Source organism: Trachymyrmex septentrionalis, unplaced genomic scaffold (genome assembly GCF_001594115.1).
Source record: "Trachymyrmex septentrionalis isolate Tsep2-gDNA-1 unplaced genomic scaffold, Tsep1.0 scaffold37, whole genome shotgun sequence".
Lineage (NCBI taxonomy): Eukaryota > Metazoa > Arthropoda > Insecta > Hymenoptera > Formicidae > Trachymyrmex > Trachymyrmex septentrionalis.
Window position 1 is genome coordinate 5,938,028 of NW_017305536.1, and position 12,693 is coordinate 5,950,720.

The following is a 12,693-nucleotide window of genomic DNA, read 5'->3' on the forward strand; positions in this document are numbered from 1 at the left end:
ATAATAATAATAATAATAATAATAATATAGTATTTCTAAAAGAAATGATCTAATAGTAGCAAAGTTTATAATTTCAAAATTATTAAAATTTATTAAAATTTCTTAAAATAAATCAATAATAAAAAAAATATTAATGATGAGATAAAAATCTTTAATTTTACATGACTATTATTATATAATTAAATATTTTAAAATCAGATTATTTTCATTACTTTAAAACATGTTTTATCATTACTAATATCTTTTAAAACATATGCAAATGGAAAGTCTTCATAAAACATCCAATGTGTAAATAAACTACTACTTCTTAAAGCATAGTTAACTAGACTCATTATTGGCCTTTTTTTCATAGAGACAAGAATACACATGCAGCGCATTCTTGTTCATCTGCTGCAGTTTTAATTGCTAACAGATTTATTTACATCAATCTATGCAGCTTTCATCTTACTCATAATCGAGTAAATTTAATGATTCAAAATGCAACCTTATAAAAAAGCCATTATGGGGAGAAGCACAGAGAGCACTACTGGTAAAGAGACAAAAATCTTGAATCTAGCAGCAACAGGCAAGCAGTACCCCACCTGAGTGGTTGTGGGAATACGGCTGTTGCTGTAGTAACGATTGATGGACTGCGACTGAGATTGCATTGGATGTTGTTGAGGACTGTTGAGTCTGGCTCTGAGTGGAGACGGAGGCGGACGGCTGTCCACTGAGACTGGGAAACTCGTGTTGGAACTGCGGGGACTGGTGGGCGAGGAAACTCAGTCCAAGGGCACCTCTTCCCCCTTTCGCGCCCCCCACGAGCCCCGCGTAACCAACCACTGCTGCCACAATGGGCGTACCTATCAATTAATTGCACCACCCAAACGACACCACTCCGCTCATATTTTACTCATGCCCAACGTTCAGAAATGGATGTTAAAAGAATACAAGTGTCGCAAATACTAACTGAATAAAAACGATTACTGTTATATCCTATATCATTATCTCAGTGTTTGTAAAGTCCATTACCAATCCAACTCTGGACATCTATCTAACGTTTTATGATATAGTTACGTGCGTTTATATTTCAATAGATTGTTTTAAATAAATATTATGTGCAATATCATTACAGTAATATTCTATCGCACAATTGTATATTAATAGATTCATACTGTATTGTGTAAATAGTATAATGTATCAATTATATTAACTCTCAACCTATTACTTTAATACTATTCAGCATATAAAAACAATAATTTATACATAACCAATGATCATATATATATATATATATATATATATATATATATATATATATAATAAATCAATGTTGCACGCATTGTCGTCGCCTATAATCATATTTTTTTTAAGAGGAAGCGATTATGAATATCTACACGTGGAAAAGTGAAATTTGCCTTTTAATCATAATTAATTAGATACTATTAGAAATTTTTAGTCGTTAAAGAATTTTCAACGCTTTCAAGATTTTCTTTATATCACTTTAAGCATACATGCCTGCTTTCAGATAAATAATTTAAGAGTGTATTAATGGAACGAAAAATGTGAAAAATGAAGAAAAATAAATAACTTAAAACCTTAACATTTTACGTTAATCAATATTATGCATACATGCCAGTAGTGCTAATAAAGCATATTTTTCTACATACCGTCTCCTGATCTGCTCATAATCGCGCTCCATGATGATTTGTTGTTTGTCTGATCCAAAAAAGGAGCTTGTGACGCATTTTGTTGTGTCGGCAGTAAAGAATGTAGGGATGTTGAAACAGTGGTCCCTGCTGCGCATTGTGCTGTTGAAGAGACAGTCTGCAAGGAAATATTAATTTTAACAGTACATATTGAATTAGATATATGCAATATAAAACAATTTATATAATATACCTCTTATTAAAAAATATTCATAGAGAGATTATAGCTGCTTTATCATGTAATAATCAAAATTAAACTAAATAGCATCCGACAGACCAACAGAGAAGATGAAATAAAATGCAGAAAAGATAATGTAACGTTCAGTTTAATATAACTATTTTATAAAAAAAATAATTAGATGAGACAGGGCTCTGTAATGATAGATCAATTCACTAAATCCCAGAATCTCAATTCTCATCCTGTATACGTGTATGTCTCGATTTTATAAAATCAATTATAAATTATTATAGATTACAAATAAATATTTATGACTTAACTAGAAAGTAAAAAAAGTATGAAGTGAATTATAATCCAGGAACAATAAACTCTTTCTCATTCCTTTTTCTATAAAAGAAATATCTGAAATAAAACTTACAGTAGTGTTATCTAATGAAGTTGCTACTGTGGTGGTAGTAGTAGTGGTCGACGATGTTGAATCCTTAGTAGTAGCCCAACCACTTCCTCCACTTGGCACAAGACTGACAGCCGGATCACTGCTGCTAGTTTCACTTTTTAAACTGGGCAAATTAGCTGGAGGACGCCGTGCCGAAGGCACCTTTCCAAGACTTTGCATTCCATGTTTGCGCGGTAATGTATTTTTCTGCTGATGTGGCTCCAAAGATTCACCCTGTTTGAAAATGTCAATTGGAAACATTTAACTAGTTTGCACTGTAAGACCAAAACTTTTTTCTCGAACAATAGTATAAATATTAAAAAAAAGTTGTACAAATGCTTAAACACTATTTTATGTATGTAATAATCATATATTAATAATTAATAATGTATTAAAATATATATTAAAATATGTAAGATTAATAAAATTAAAAATAATTATTTAAACTGGCTTATCTAAGTTTGTAATAAGAGACACTTGTAAACAAAGGCAACTCTCAGAGAACTAATAAGAAAAAGTAATAAAATATGTTGGCCAACTCACCCTACTCACCCGGTACAAGCTATTGATATCTAATGATTGAAACTTGGATTTTCCTTTCTCCCCCTTCGACACAATCCCTGACAGAGTAGACATGCTGTCTGCACGCAACCATTTAGTACCAATCAGACCCAAAGAACGAACCCTTTGTCTGCAAGGACAAAATTATCTAAACACATTTTCCCTACTTTTTTCTTCTTATCTGTTAATATTACAAATACAACTAATTTGAGAAAATCATGGTAAAGAAATTAATTATATTCAAATAAACATAATAATTTCAATACTAATCATATTTTGAAAAAATTTCTTGAATCATGTAATATATATTCTTTAAAATTTAAATAAATGGAATTAATACTATGTTCAATAATAGAGAATTTAACCATCATAAAAGCTACTTATACATATATACATCATCTATAAATATACATCTACAGTATTTATTCAATAGATAATCAACAGATAATCAAGCGAGAATCACAATACATTACAACAGATTATAATATCAACACAATAAACGTTGTAACATATAGCACTATGTTCAGGTACTTCTAAACAGTCCAAGATCAACTTCCTATAACGCAGCAATGTGCCAGCTCTAATTCCATAGTAATTCGTCTCGGTAATGCGCGAAAATAGCGTGGAAGAGTTTCTAAAGCGCGCAAATGTCGCTCGGCGAGGAAGTGCGTTAGTGGTACGAGTAGGCTCTGAGAAAAAGCTTTGTCTGTCACGCTGACAGAGTAAACGCTCGCGCGAATGATAAAAAAGACCAAAGTAAAAGCGACGAAAATAACTCGTCGACTTATTGCAAACGCTTTATCTGCCGTGGTGTCACGACGAGGGGGCAGGTGTGCTCTCGAGCGACCCAACCCCTCGGTAGTCGTGCTGATGTCAAAAAATCGCGAGATCGTTCAAAACAAGGTACGATCCGCTCGAGTAAGTACGCGGTTCGCTCGTCGAGATTCGAGAGAAAGAGAGAGCGAGAGAGAGAGAGAGAGAGAGAGAGAGAAAAGAAAGAAAGAGAAACGGGCACGACGAGGCCGAGACGTACTGTCGCGGTTTTCGCCGCGATAACGGTACACCCGTCGCGTCGGAAGAAAGCGGATGGGCCGCGCGCGGGGAGGGCAAGGGGAGGGAAGCGGAATAGACAAGAGAAAGAAGGGGAGGAAGGGGAAGTGTCGGGTACAGACCGAGGAGCATCCACGTAGGAAGGACTTGGCGGCCCCGTGAGGCCATGGCGAAATTAGGAAAATAACGACTTACCTTGGTCCGTCCAAATGGGTTGCCAATTCACAACAGGGTTAACTCCCGGTGAAACTAGATTAACGCGCGGATCGCCACGGATTACACACCACCTAACGCGACACGACGGCACCGCGGCCTGACGGGGACACAGAAATACCTCTTTTCTACCAATTCGTCCAAGATGGCGAATGCGCGACTCTCTCGGGCCCTTCCTCCGCCACGGATCAATACAATTACGTCACGCTCTCGCCAAGGGGAACGCGCGTTCTCACAGACGCGCCACTCGTCGGCGGATCCCGGCTTAGCCGCGACGTGGCTTAAAAAAACCGATTCTCACCCCCTCACGTAAACGGATCCCCGCGATCACGACTGCTGGTGAACCCGCTGTGTCTCGCGGTCCGTCCAACGATGCGTCGTAGGTTACTCCTTACGGAAATGGAGCGCCCCGGGGAGATTCACGGAATCACTATTTCCGCTCGCCTCGCCACTGTCCGTTGTGCGACGTGCGTGCGGTAAGAGAGTGAACGGGTGGACGCACGCAACACGAGAAATAGTGCGTCTCGCCGCCGTTCGCGGCGCTGCTTCGCGCGAATTCCTTTCGTTCGCCACCGACGAGATCAAATCAGATCAAACGTAGGATACCAGTGACGCCACGCTATTTATTTTTCTCCTCGCAATACGCACCGGGATTTTTCCTCGTCATTCAATGATTTAGCGATCCTCACTCTCGAACACGAAAACTTCGTTTACGCCTACAAATTCTTTTTTTTTTAAATATACGAATCGTGCTAAAGTATGTGCCAGACTGACATATTAATGTCATTAGAGTATCGATACAAAAATAATAATGCAATAATGATAATTATTAATTAATAGTATAATAATAATTTAATATGTATTATAATAATATAAATATCATACTTCTCTATAGTCGGTAATCGTTATGGATGCTATTTGACTCCAGACCAACGCGCATCTCGTGCGCAAATTCCAGCTGCACTTCCTGCACTTCCTCCTTCCGACATTTCGCATATTCTTGAGGATTCTAGCAGCAGAAAGGTTTCTCTCTACTGACAGATTCTCGTCAGTTCTTGCAAGTTCTCGTTTGATCGCGAAAACAGTAAAAGTGCAAGGATTTAACTATGGCAAAAATTCATTTGCTACCAAGTCTAAATTGTTGAAGTTACTTTAGATTAGATTCTTTGAGTTGAACGCACGACGTACATTGTGAAAAATGGTATATTATTTATAATATTTTATAACCTGTTTGTGTGATTTGAATGGAAATATTGTGTTTTTTTAGAGCGTAACGTTGCATACGGACGTCGGCGACATCAAAATAGAACTATTTTGCGAGATGTGCCCGAAGACGTGCGAGGTATGAATTTTCTAGTATATTATTCTATAACAATGTAATTCTCTTGTCACTTAGTAAGATATAACCTATATTCAGTTATTTTTGTTGAATAAACTTATAAGAGAAACTAAATAATTCTGATGTAAGTCCTTGATTAGTATTAGTGTTAATTGTCTATCAATTAATGTAAACCTTTAAATTTATTATATTTCTGCAATAACAAATATACAAGAAAAAGATAATAGATATAGATTATTTATAGACTATGTTTAATATAATATTATACAAAAGACCAGATTATACAATCCAACTTGAGTTAAACATTCTTAGAGATTAGTTGTACTTGTTTACAAAAAAAATCATTAAATTTGTCTAGACTTATCTGTATCAATATCCTATTGTTATTGTAAGGCTAATTGCTTGATGATCTGGATAAAAAGAGACAAGCAACAAGTTCAATCTCGAAGATTGATGCCATTGTAATTAATTTAATGATAATTATCATATTTCAATTTTTATATTTTATAACTTTTATTTAAACATGTGCTAAATAATCCTGAAGTGTAATTAGAGATATCATATTGATTCTGAGAAAAAAATATTTAACTTTGTAATATAGACATTGACATTCTTGTTTCAGAATTTTCTTGCGCTTTGTGCCAATGGATACTATGACAATTGCCTGTTTCACCGGAATATAAAAGGCTTCATTGTCCAAACTGGAGATCCCACCAACACGGGTAAAGGAGGAACCTCAATATGGAATCGCAAGTTTGAAGATGAATTTAAAGAGGAGCTTAAACATAATGCAAGAGGTCTCATTTCTATGGCTAACAATGGCCCTAATACAAACGGCAGTCAGTTTTTCATTACTTACGCGCCTCAATCACATCTGGACCTAAAATATACTTTGTTTGGGAAGTAAGTTAGTCCTTTTATTTAAGCTTATGCCATAACATTAAGAAATTTCATCAGGTTGCACTCAAGTATCCTTTTAAATATCCTTATTGTTTAATGAATGTTATAGAAGGATAAAATAATATTTGGATAAATCCGGATAGAAAATTTCTGCACAGTCTTAATAAGAACATTATAAAATTGTTTTGTTGATTTTTTTTTCACAGAGTCATTGACGGTTTAGAAACCTTAGAACAATTGGAAAAACTACCAATAAATCCTAAAAATTACAAACCACTTGCAGAAATTAGGATAAACAATGTAACTATACATGCTAACCCATTAGCAGGATAGACCTAAGTGATGAAATGTTTTTTAACATCCATCATAATAATACAAGTAATTTATATTATTTCTTTTATGTATGAAAAAAATACAAAATTATTAAAACGTACATACAATTATTTTTCACAGATAATTTAGAATCGGAAGAAATAATATCATTAAGTATTTTTTATATTGTGTATACACCTAATAATCTCTTGTTTTGTGGATCAAATGGACTTCGAAGATACATCTTTGCGGGATACTTTTTCCTCTTCACTTCAATATGGTAAGTACCTGTTTCTAAAAATTCCTTTGTAACATTTTGTCCATTTGGAGCTATGATATATCTGAATAATAAAAAAGATGTATATATTAATTTTACATACACAATATAGGTATAGTATTCATATTTATTCATTATACAATTTACTTACGCTTGTCCAATACTGCTCTTAAAGGTATATCCATGTTCAGCCCTTCTTAGATAACCAACTAATTTATCGTTCCTATAAACGCTTTCCATACCCCATAATGGTATATCGCTGTAATAAAATAAGTATACAAATGTGACGCGCGTTTTAAATATTAATATCAACAAGATCAGTATCAAATTGTATTGCAAAACGATGTACTTACTCGTTTATGTGTAAATGTACCAATCTTTTTTTAATTCCATTGTTACGGCACTGATCCACGAATGTTTTTCCTAAGTACTTGCCGTTTTTGCGACAGACAATTTCTAAAGCCGCTTCTATTGGATTGTCATCTGTTCTTAAATCTGTACCCCAAAGATGATATCCTAATAGATGAATGAACAATTAACACAGATAGCAAGAGATAAAAGCATTCTATATATTACTATGCACCTTTCTCACAGCTTAAACTGTAGAGCGCTCTGTAGCCGGCTAATTTCATATCATATTTTTTACCACATTCCATTAAAGCTTTGTAAACCTTTTCGCACGAACTTCTTGGAATATGTAATTCGAAACCAAGTTCACCCACGAAACTAAGTCTAAATATGTGTACCAATTCATCATTTATTCGCACTAGTTTTGATGTTGAGAATGGAAACGATTTATTCGAAAGATCATCATCGACTAACATCTGAAGAACTTGGCGGCTATAATAATAGTAAAATATTAAGGATGATATATGAAAAATATCTTAACAATTATATATATATATCTGTTCATGTTCGCATTTAATTTTTTATACCTGTTAGGACCTTGAACTGATAAAATTCCTATTTGCTCCGTAACATTGTGCACAGATATGTTAAAACCTTTTTTTCTTATTATACTGCTGATATGTGCCCATGTATGATACGATGACATGCCTCCACTCACTAAAATCAGAAATGAAAGTATCAATATAATCTAAAATAGGAATAAAATAATACGTTGTAAATGCGCAATAAAATATGTAAACAGATACCTATATAAAATGCTTTTCCCTTAAATATGGGATCGACTACGCCACCCGAGCCAGATTCTAGACCAGTGACTGTACAGTCGCCTTCTACTCCTCCTCTTTTATTCAACATACAAGTATATACAGTTCTATTAATTTCTCGATTTACTTGAGACGTAAATATATAATCCACCGCTTCTTTCGTGTCTGGGCCGCATATGTAATGTTTTCCAAAATATGATAAATTAAATAAGGCAACGTTATTTCTACAGGCAAGTGCTTCCTCACGTATCTATTATAAGTACGTAAAAAGAATTATCGAATCAATATTTTTAATCACGCAAAAACATTGTATGATAATTTTAGTCCAATCTTAAAAAAACATTAGGAGACTTACAATGTGATCGTGCGGTGGAAAATTAAATGTACATTCTGTTTTTAATATATCAGCATATGTGTCATTCGTATTCTTTGGTGTATCGTAATAGCCACCATAATCATAAGGTAACACTGGAGCCGTTTTGTTATCTAGTAGGAACCATCCTGGACGTTCCCATCCTTGTCGCTCTTCCATAACGGCACCTTCGTTGACGAGAAACTAAAAAATGGCAATAATATATTATATTTGAAAAAAAAGGATGTACAATCTAATTGAAAAGTAAAGGTTAAATTAACATAAAGCATAACTTACATTGTGGAAAGGATCTGTCTTCAAATTTCTACCGCTTAAATGTTCGTCATGTGAGAAAACAATATTATAATTTTTTGCATAAGCTTCATGACTTCGTTCGTTCACCCAAACTGAATTTTTTCTTTGTTCCGGTATATATCTGGATTGAGAGAAAAACATGCAAAAACATTAACTGTAGATATTGATAAAAATGATCCTGCTTGTCATGTTGCTACTTTATATTTTACATTTTATATATCGACATATAAGAAATACACAAAGCGTGTTATGAAATAATGATGATTCATACATTTACACAAAAGTTAATTCGATAAGAAGATAGATTGTTCTACAGATTAAGATTCGAAGAAAATAATTTGAATAAATTTTTACCGCCTGATGTCCTGATTGAACATGTATTTGTCCGGTCGTCCATTAATTATCCATAATGCTATTTGTTCTCCACAACCACCTCCAAACATCATCCCGGCGCTATTATATCCGCAAGAGTAATAAAAACCTGTGCAGCGTGGGTCTTCACCTTTCGGACATTATCGTATTTTAAATTTCATATATCATATGTCACACACAATCATCGATCGTAAATTAATGAAATTTCGTACCCATGATAGGTCTGTGATCGGGAGTAAAACTTTCTGGGCCGCACACAGTTGTTCTTATTCCAGCAGTTGTCAAAGTGGGTATCAATCGGTTCATCGCTTCAATATGAGTATTGAATACGTCCCAATTCAGCTCGTACAAACTAAAGGAAAAGTCTTCTGGCGGCTAGACAATACATATTATTTAAGTTAATCAAGAGTACGTAGAATTTAAATTGTTACATGCTTGCGCATGTTTCTGCTATAACAGCAATTAGGTTTAATCTTAACATACATTCAAATAACTTACAAATTTCAATATGATAGGATTAGGTTCGTATCCTCCGATATTTATATTTCCACCCTGCACTCGAAAGTAGATATTAAAATCAGGATCTCGAATATTTGGCAATCCTCGTACGTTCATCGGCTCAGTAACAATGTATGCGTGTTTCATCGGTACCAATGGGATGTCCAACCCTACCATTCGAGCTATTGTTCCGGACCATGCTCCTGCCGCATTTAGTATAACATCGGTTTTTATTATACCATGAGGCGTTTCTACTCCGCGAACGATTTTATGTCCGTCAATATCCTCTACGAGAATTTTAGTGACCGGACAATCTTCGATGACCTTAAAAAATTATATTTAATTAGATTAGTTTTCAACGAATAGTTAACTATAATTTTATTTTGGTTCTAATCATTTTTATAAAACACACACATCACTATTGAACAAATAACTCTACCAATTGCTAACTATAAAATTTATTGTGAAATACAAAATTAAATTTATTATGTAAATATGTGTGTTGTAGAAACAGATGATGGCGATGAAGAAAATGGATAGAAATACCTTACAACCGTTTCTTTCCGCTGATTTTTTCAATGCATTTACTAACATGGCAGGATCTATCGTACCATCCGCTGGACAATACATCGCAGCTTGGAATGCATTCTTATCTATGAGGGGAAATTTTTCTTTCGCCTCGACTGGATCAATCATGTACCCTTCGATACCAAAATTCTTACAACTAGTAATTAATCTTTCGTACTCGACTACTCGCTCCTACAAAAAACAATAGTTATTCTCCGAGAAATAGATAAATATCAATCGCATGGAGATATTCCTACTTACGGGAGAATAAGCGATGTAAAGTCCACCATTGTTTATCCATCCTGGATTTATACCTGTTTCTTCTTGTAAAGATGCGTAAAGCAATCGCGAAGCTTTTATCAATTCCGTCTCTACGTCGCATATTCCGCGTAGATGCCACAGGAGACCTGCTGTATGCCATGTTGTACCAGATATAAGTTTAGATTTTTCCAAAAGTACTGCATTAACTCCACGTTTTCCTAATTGATAAAGTGCATTGCAACCAGCGCTACCACCACCTATCATGGAAATTTTTATTAAATTTTTGTTAATAAATATTAATATGTATCTATAAACATTAAGACCGATTAATGTTAAGATATTTATTTCTATTTGGTCTACATGCGAAAAACGATATTGTTAAAAATCATTTAATTCATTTTAATTAATATAAAATATGGAATATTCAATTGTTATCTAAACTGCTGATCGGATTGATACAGTTGTTTGTTTTATTTCTACAGGTATAAATTTAGTTACCTATTATTACAACATCGGCATTGCTAGGAACATCGATTTTCTTTATCTCGTTTTCTTTAAATGTAGCAACCGTTCGATTATTTCCGAGACCCCACTTAAGTAACTGAAGTGATGAAAGAACATATTGAAATATGTACGGTTTTTATCTTTTTACAAAAATAAATAAAATCATCTTTTTTGTAATATATCGTTAAATATATATTAATTTTAAATCAAATACCTTATTTCTTGCTAAACGAAGCATTTTGCCTCATAAAGACAGCTTGTGTGCGATCTCAATATTAGCTCAGATTGAACTACAGTCTGCTAGCTGTTCTTTACAATCGCTCTGTTTACAACATATACGTATGCATATTATCAAAGAATTTTTCATTGAATCGTCAAATTTCTCAACGTTAATTTCTCTTTCACTCACGATATCCAACCGCGTTTGCGTGCATCATGTGCCGTGTTCGATTGCTGCTTCCGTACTGCTTTTTGTCCGAAAAAGATTACGAATGACGTCAATCGCGAAAACATTACTCAATATGTTTGCAAATATGTTCAATAAGAAAAACAATATTAAAAGGAGAAAGGAATTTACATAAAGTGCTACATGGTTGCTCAAGTGTTCCTCAGTCTGTTATTTATGTTTTTTTTTTGTTCATAATTCTGCAATGTGTGTGTTATTATTATACACTAAAAATATCTTACAATGTTGTGTTGAGAGAGAGAGAGAGAGAGAGAGAGAGAGAGAGAGAGACATAACGATAATAAAAGAATTTCGTCATAAGATTAGTTTTTATCAGTTCTTGTCCAGTGAAACTAAAAGTACCGTATATTATCATATATTATCGTTTTTTTGTACACTTATCTATTCTGTCTTATAAAGTAAATATGTCTTGGTATAAAATTGATTATCTTCTAAATGCTAATGCCAGATTAAAATCTAGAAAAGAAATGTGAATTGATATATTAAAAGGTATTTAAGAAAGAAAAAATCTTATTTTTAAATCTAATATCGTAAATTGTATTTTCTATAAAATCAATGCATCAGCTCTTTACTTTCTAGAAAAAAACTTTCTTTATTGCCAATATAGACTCTGGAGAATATTACGGCTTTTACGAGAACTTTATTCTCACAGATTTATATACATTCAGAATTTTATTGTTAGACTGTATGGGACAATGCAAGTAATACTCTCTTGACTTTGATATCGTATCAGAACATTTCGATTGCGAAATACGCTGTCGTGACTGAGTATATGTCAAGTCGTATGTCTTATTATCAATAATTCAGTAAATGTAAAAAGGAAATAATCGATGACATTGCCTCCTATTTATAGCGCGGTTTGATTATTTAGTAAAATAACAAGACTAGTGATTGTTTTCGCTACATGTTAACTATTTTAACGTATGATTAAAATATGCAACCATTCAAAATCATGGTGGAACATTTAATAATACTTTCTGCTTTGCAAATTGTAATGTATTTCTAAAGATGTATTTCGAAATGTATAACGACATTATATAAACTATTTCTTGAAGACTAACTAATTTAGACGGACTAAAAACACTAGTAAAAAATTTCGGAATTAAGTATTCGATATTAACTACGACATAAATGTTATACTGACTAAGAGAATCCTAATAATCTTAGTAATTTATTTACTTTTCGTTATTAACATCTACTATACAATAGACTGGTCGTGCTACAAAAGCAGT

At 33.6% G+C, this 12,693-nt stretch overlaps 3 protein-coding genes across 14 annotated transcripts in view; 1 reads left to right on the forward strand and 2 right to left on the reverse strand.

The window, feature by feature from the left end:
• LOC108750575 (protein PRRC2C) overlaps nt 1–4,717 on the reverse strand; it is an 18,190-nt gene extending 13,473 nt beyond the window's left edge. For 7 of the 12 annotated variants that reach the window (XM_018490106.1, XM_018490097.1, XM_018490101.1 and 4 more), the window contains exons 1-5: nt 4,109–4,717; nt 2,846–2,993; nt 2,285–2,536; nt 1,650–1,806; nt 582–824 (exon numbers count right to left, since the gene is read on the reverse strand). In XM_018490106.1, coding sequence (XP_018345608.1) covers nt 582–824; nt 1,650–1,806; nt 2,285–2,536; nt 2,846–2,938 — 745 coding nt within the window. In that variant the 5' untranslated portion in view covers nt 2,939–2,993; nt 4,109–4,717. The remainder of the gene's footprint in view (nt 1–581; nt 825–1,649; nt 1,807–2,284; nt 2,537–2,845; nt 2,994–4,108) is intronic. The other 5 variants (XM_018490107.1, XM_018490104.1, XM_018490099.1 and 2 more) reach the window with 4 other exon arrangements.
• Nucleotides 4,718–5,118: 401 nt separating this feature from the next.
• LOC108750582 (peptidyl-prolyl cis-trans isomerase-like 3) lies at nt 5,119–6,897 on the forward strand. The gene is made up of 5 exons (XM_018490115.1): nt 5,119–5,327; nt 5,394–5,468; nt 6,088–6,368; nt 6,572–6,743; nt 6,819–6,897. Exons 1-4 carry the CDS (start codon nt 5,325–5,327, stop codon nt 6,696–6,698), a joined length of 486 nt encoding a protein of 161 aa, XP_018345617.1. The 5' UTR covers nt 5,119–5,324; the 3' UTR covers nt 6,699–6,743; nt 6,819–6,897.
• The window catches only part of LOC108750577 (sarcosine dehydrogenase, mitochondrial), a 22,669-nt gene continuing 16,800 nt past the window's right edge, over nt 6,825–12,693 (reverse strand). The window contains exons 2-16 of the mRNA XM_018490108.1: nt 11,210–11,459; nt 10,990–11,092; nt 10,492–10,748; nt 10,210–10,422; nt 9,664–9,987; nt 9,378–9,540; nt 9,148–9,295; nt 8,776–8,914; nt 8,482–8,682; nt 8,109–8,376; nt 7,890–8,019; nt 7,538–7,794; nt 7,308–7,470; nt 7,106–7,213; nt 6,825–7,018 (exon numbers count right to left, since the gene is read on the reverse strand). Of these exons, the coding sequence (XP_018345610.1) occupies nt 6,859–7,018; nt 7,106–7,213; nt 7,308–7,470; nt 7,538–7,794; nt 7,890–8,019; nt 8,109–8,376; nt 8,482–8,682; nt 8,776–8,914; nt 9,148–9,295; nt 9,378–9,540; nt 9,664–9,987; nt 10,210–10,422; nt 10,492–10,748; nt 10,990–11,092; nt 11,210–11,233 (2,658 nt within the window). The 5' untranslated portion in view covers nt 11,234–11,459 and the 3' untranslated portion in view covers nt 6,825–6,858. The remainder of the gene's footprint in view (nt 7,019–7,105; nt 7,214–7,307; nt 7,471–7,537; nt 7,795–7,889; nt 8,020–8,108; nt 8,377–8,481; nt 8,683–8,775; nt 8,915–9,147; nt 9,296–9,377; nt 9,541–9,663; nt 9,988–10,209; nt 10,423–10,491; nt 10,749–10,989; nt 11,093–11,209; nt 11,460–12,693) is intronic.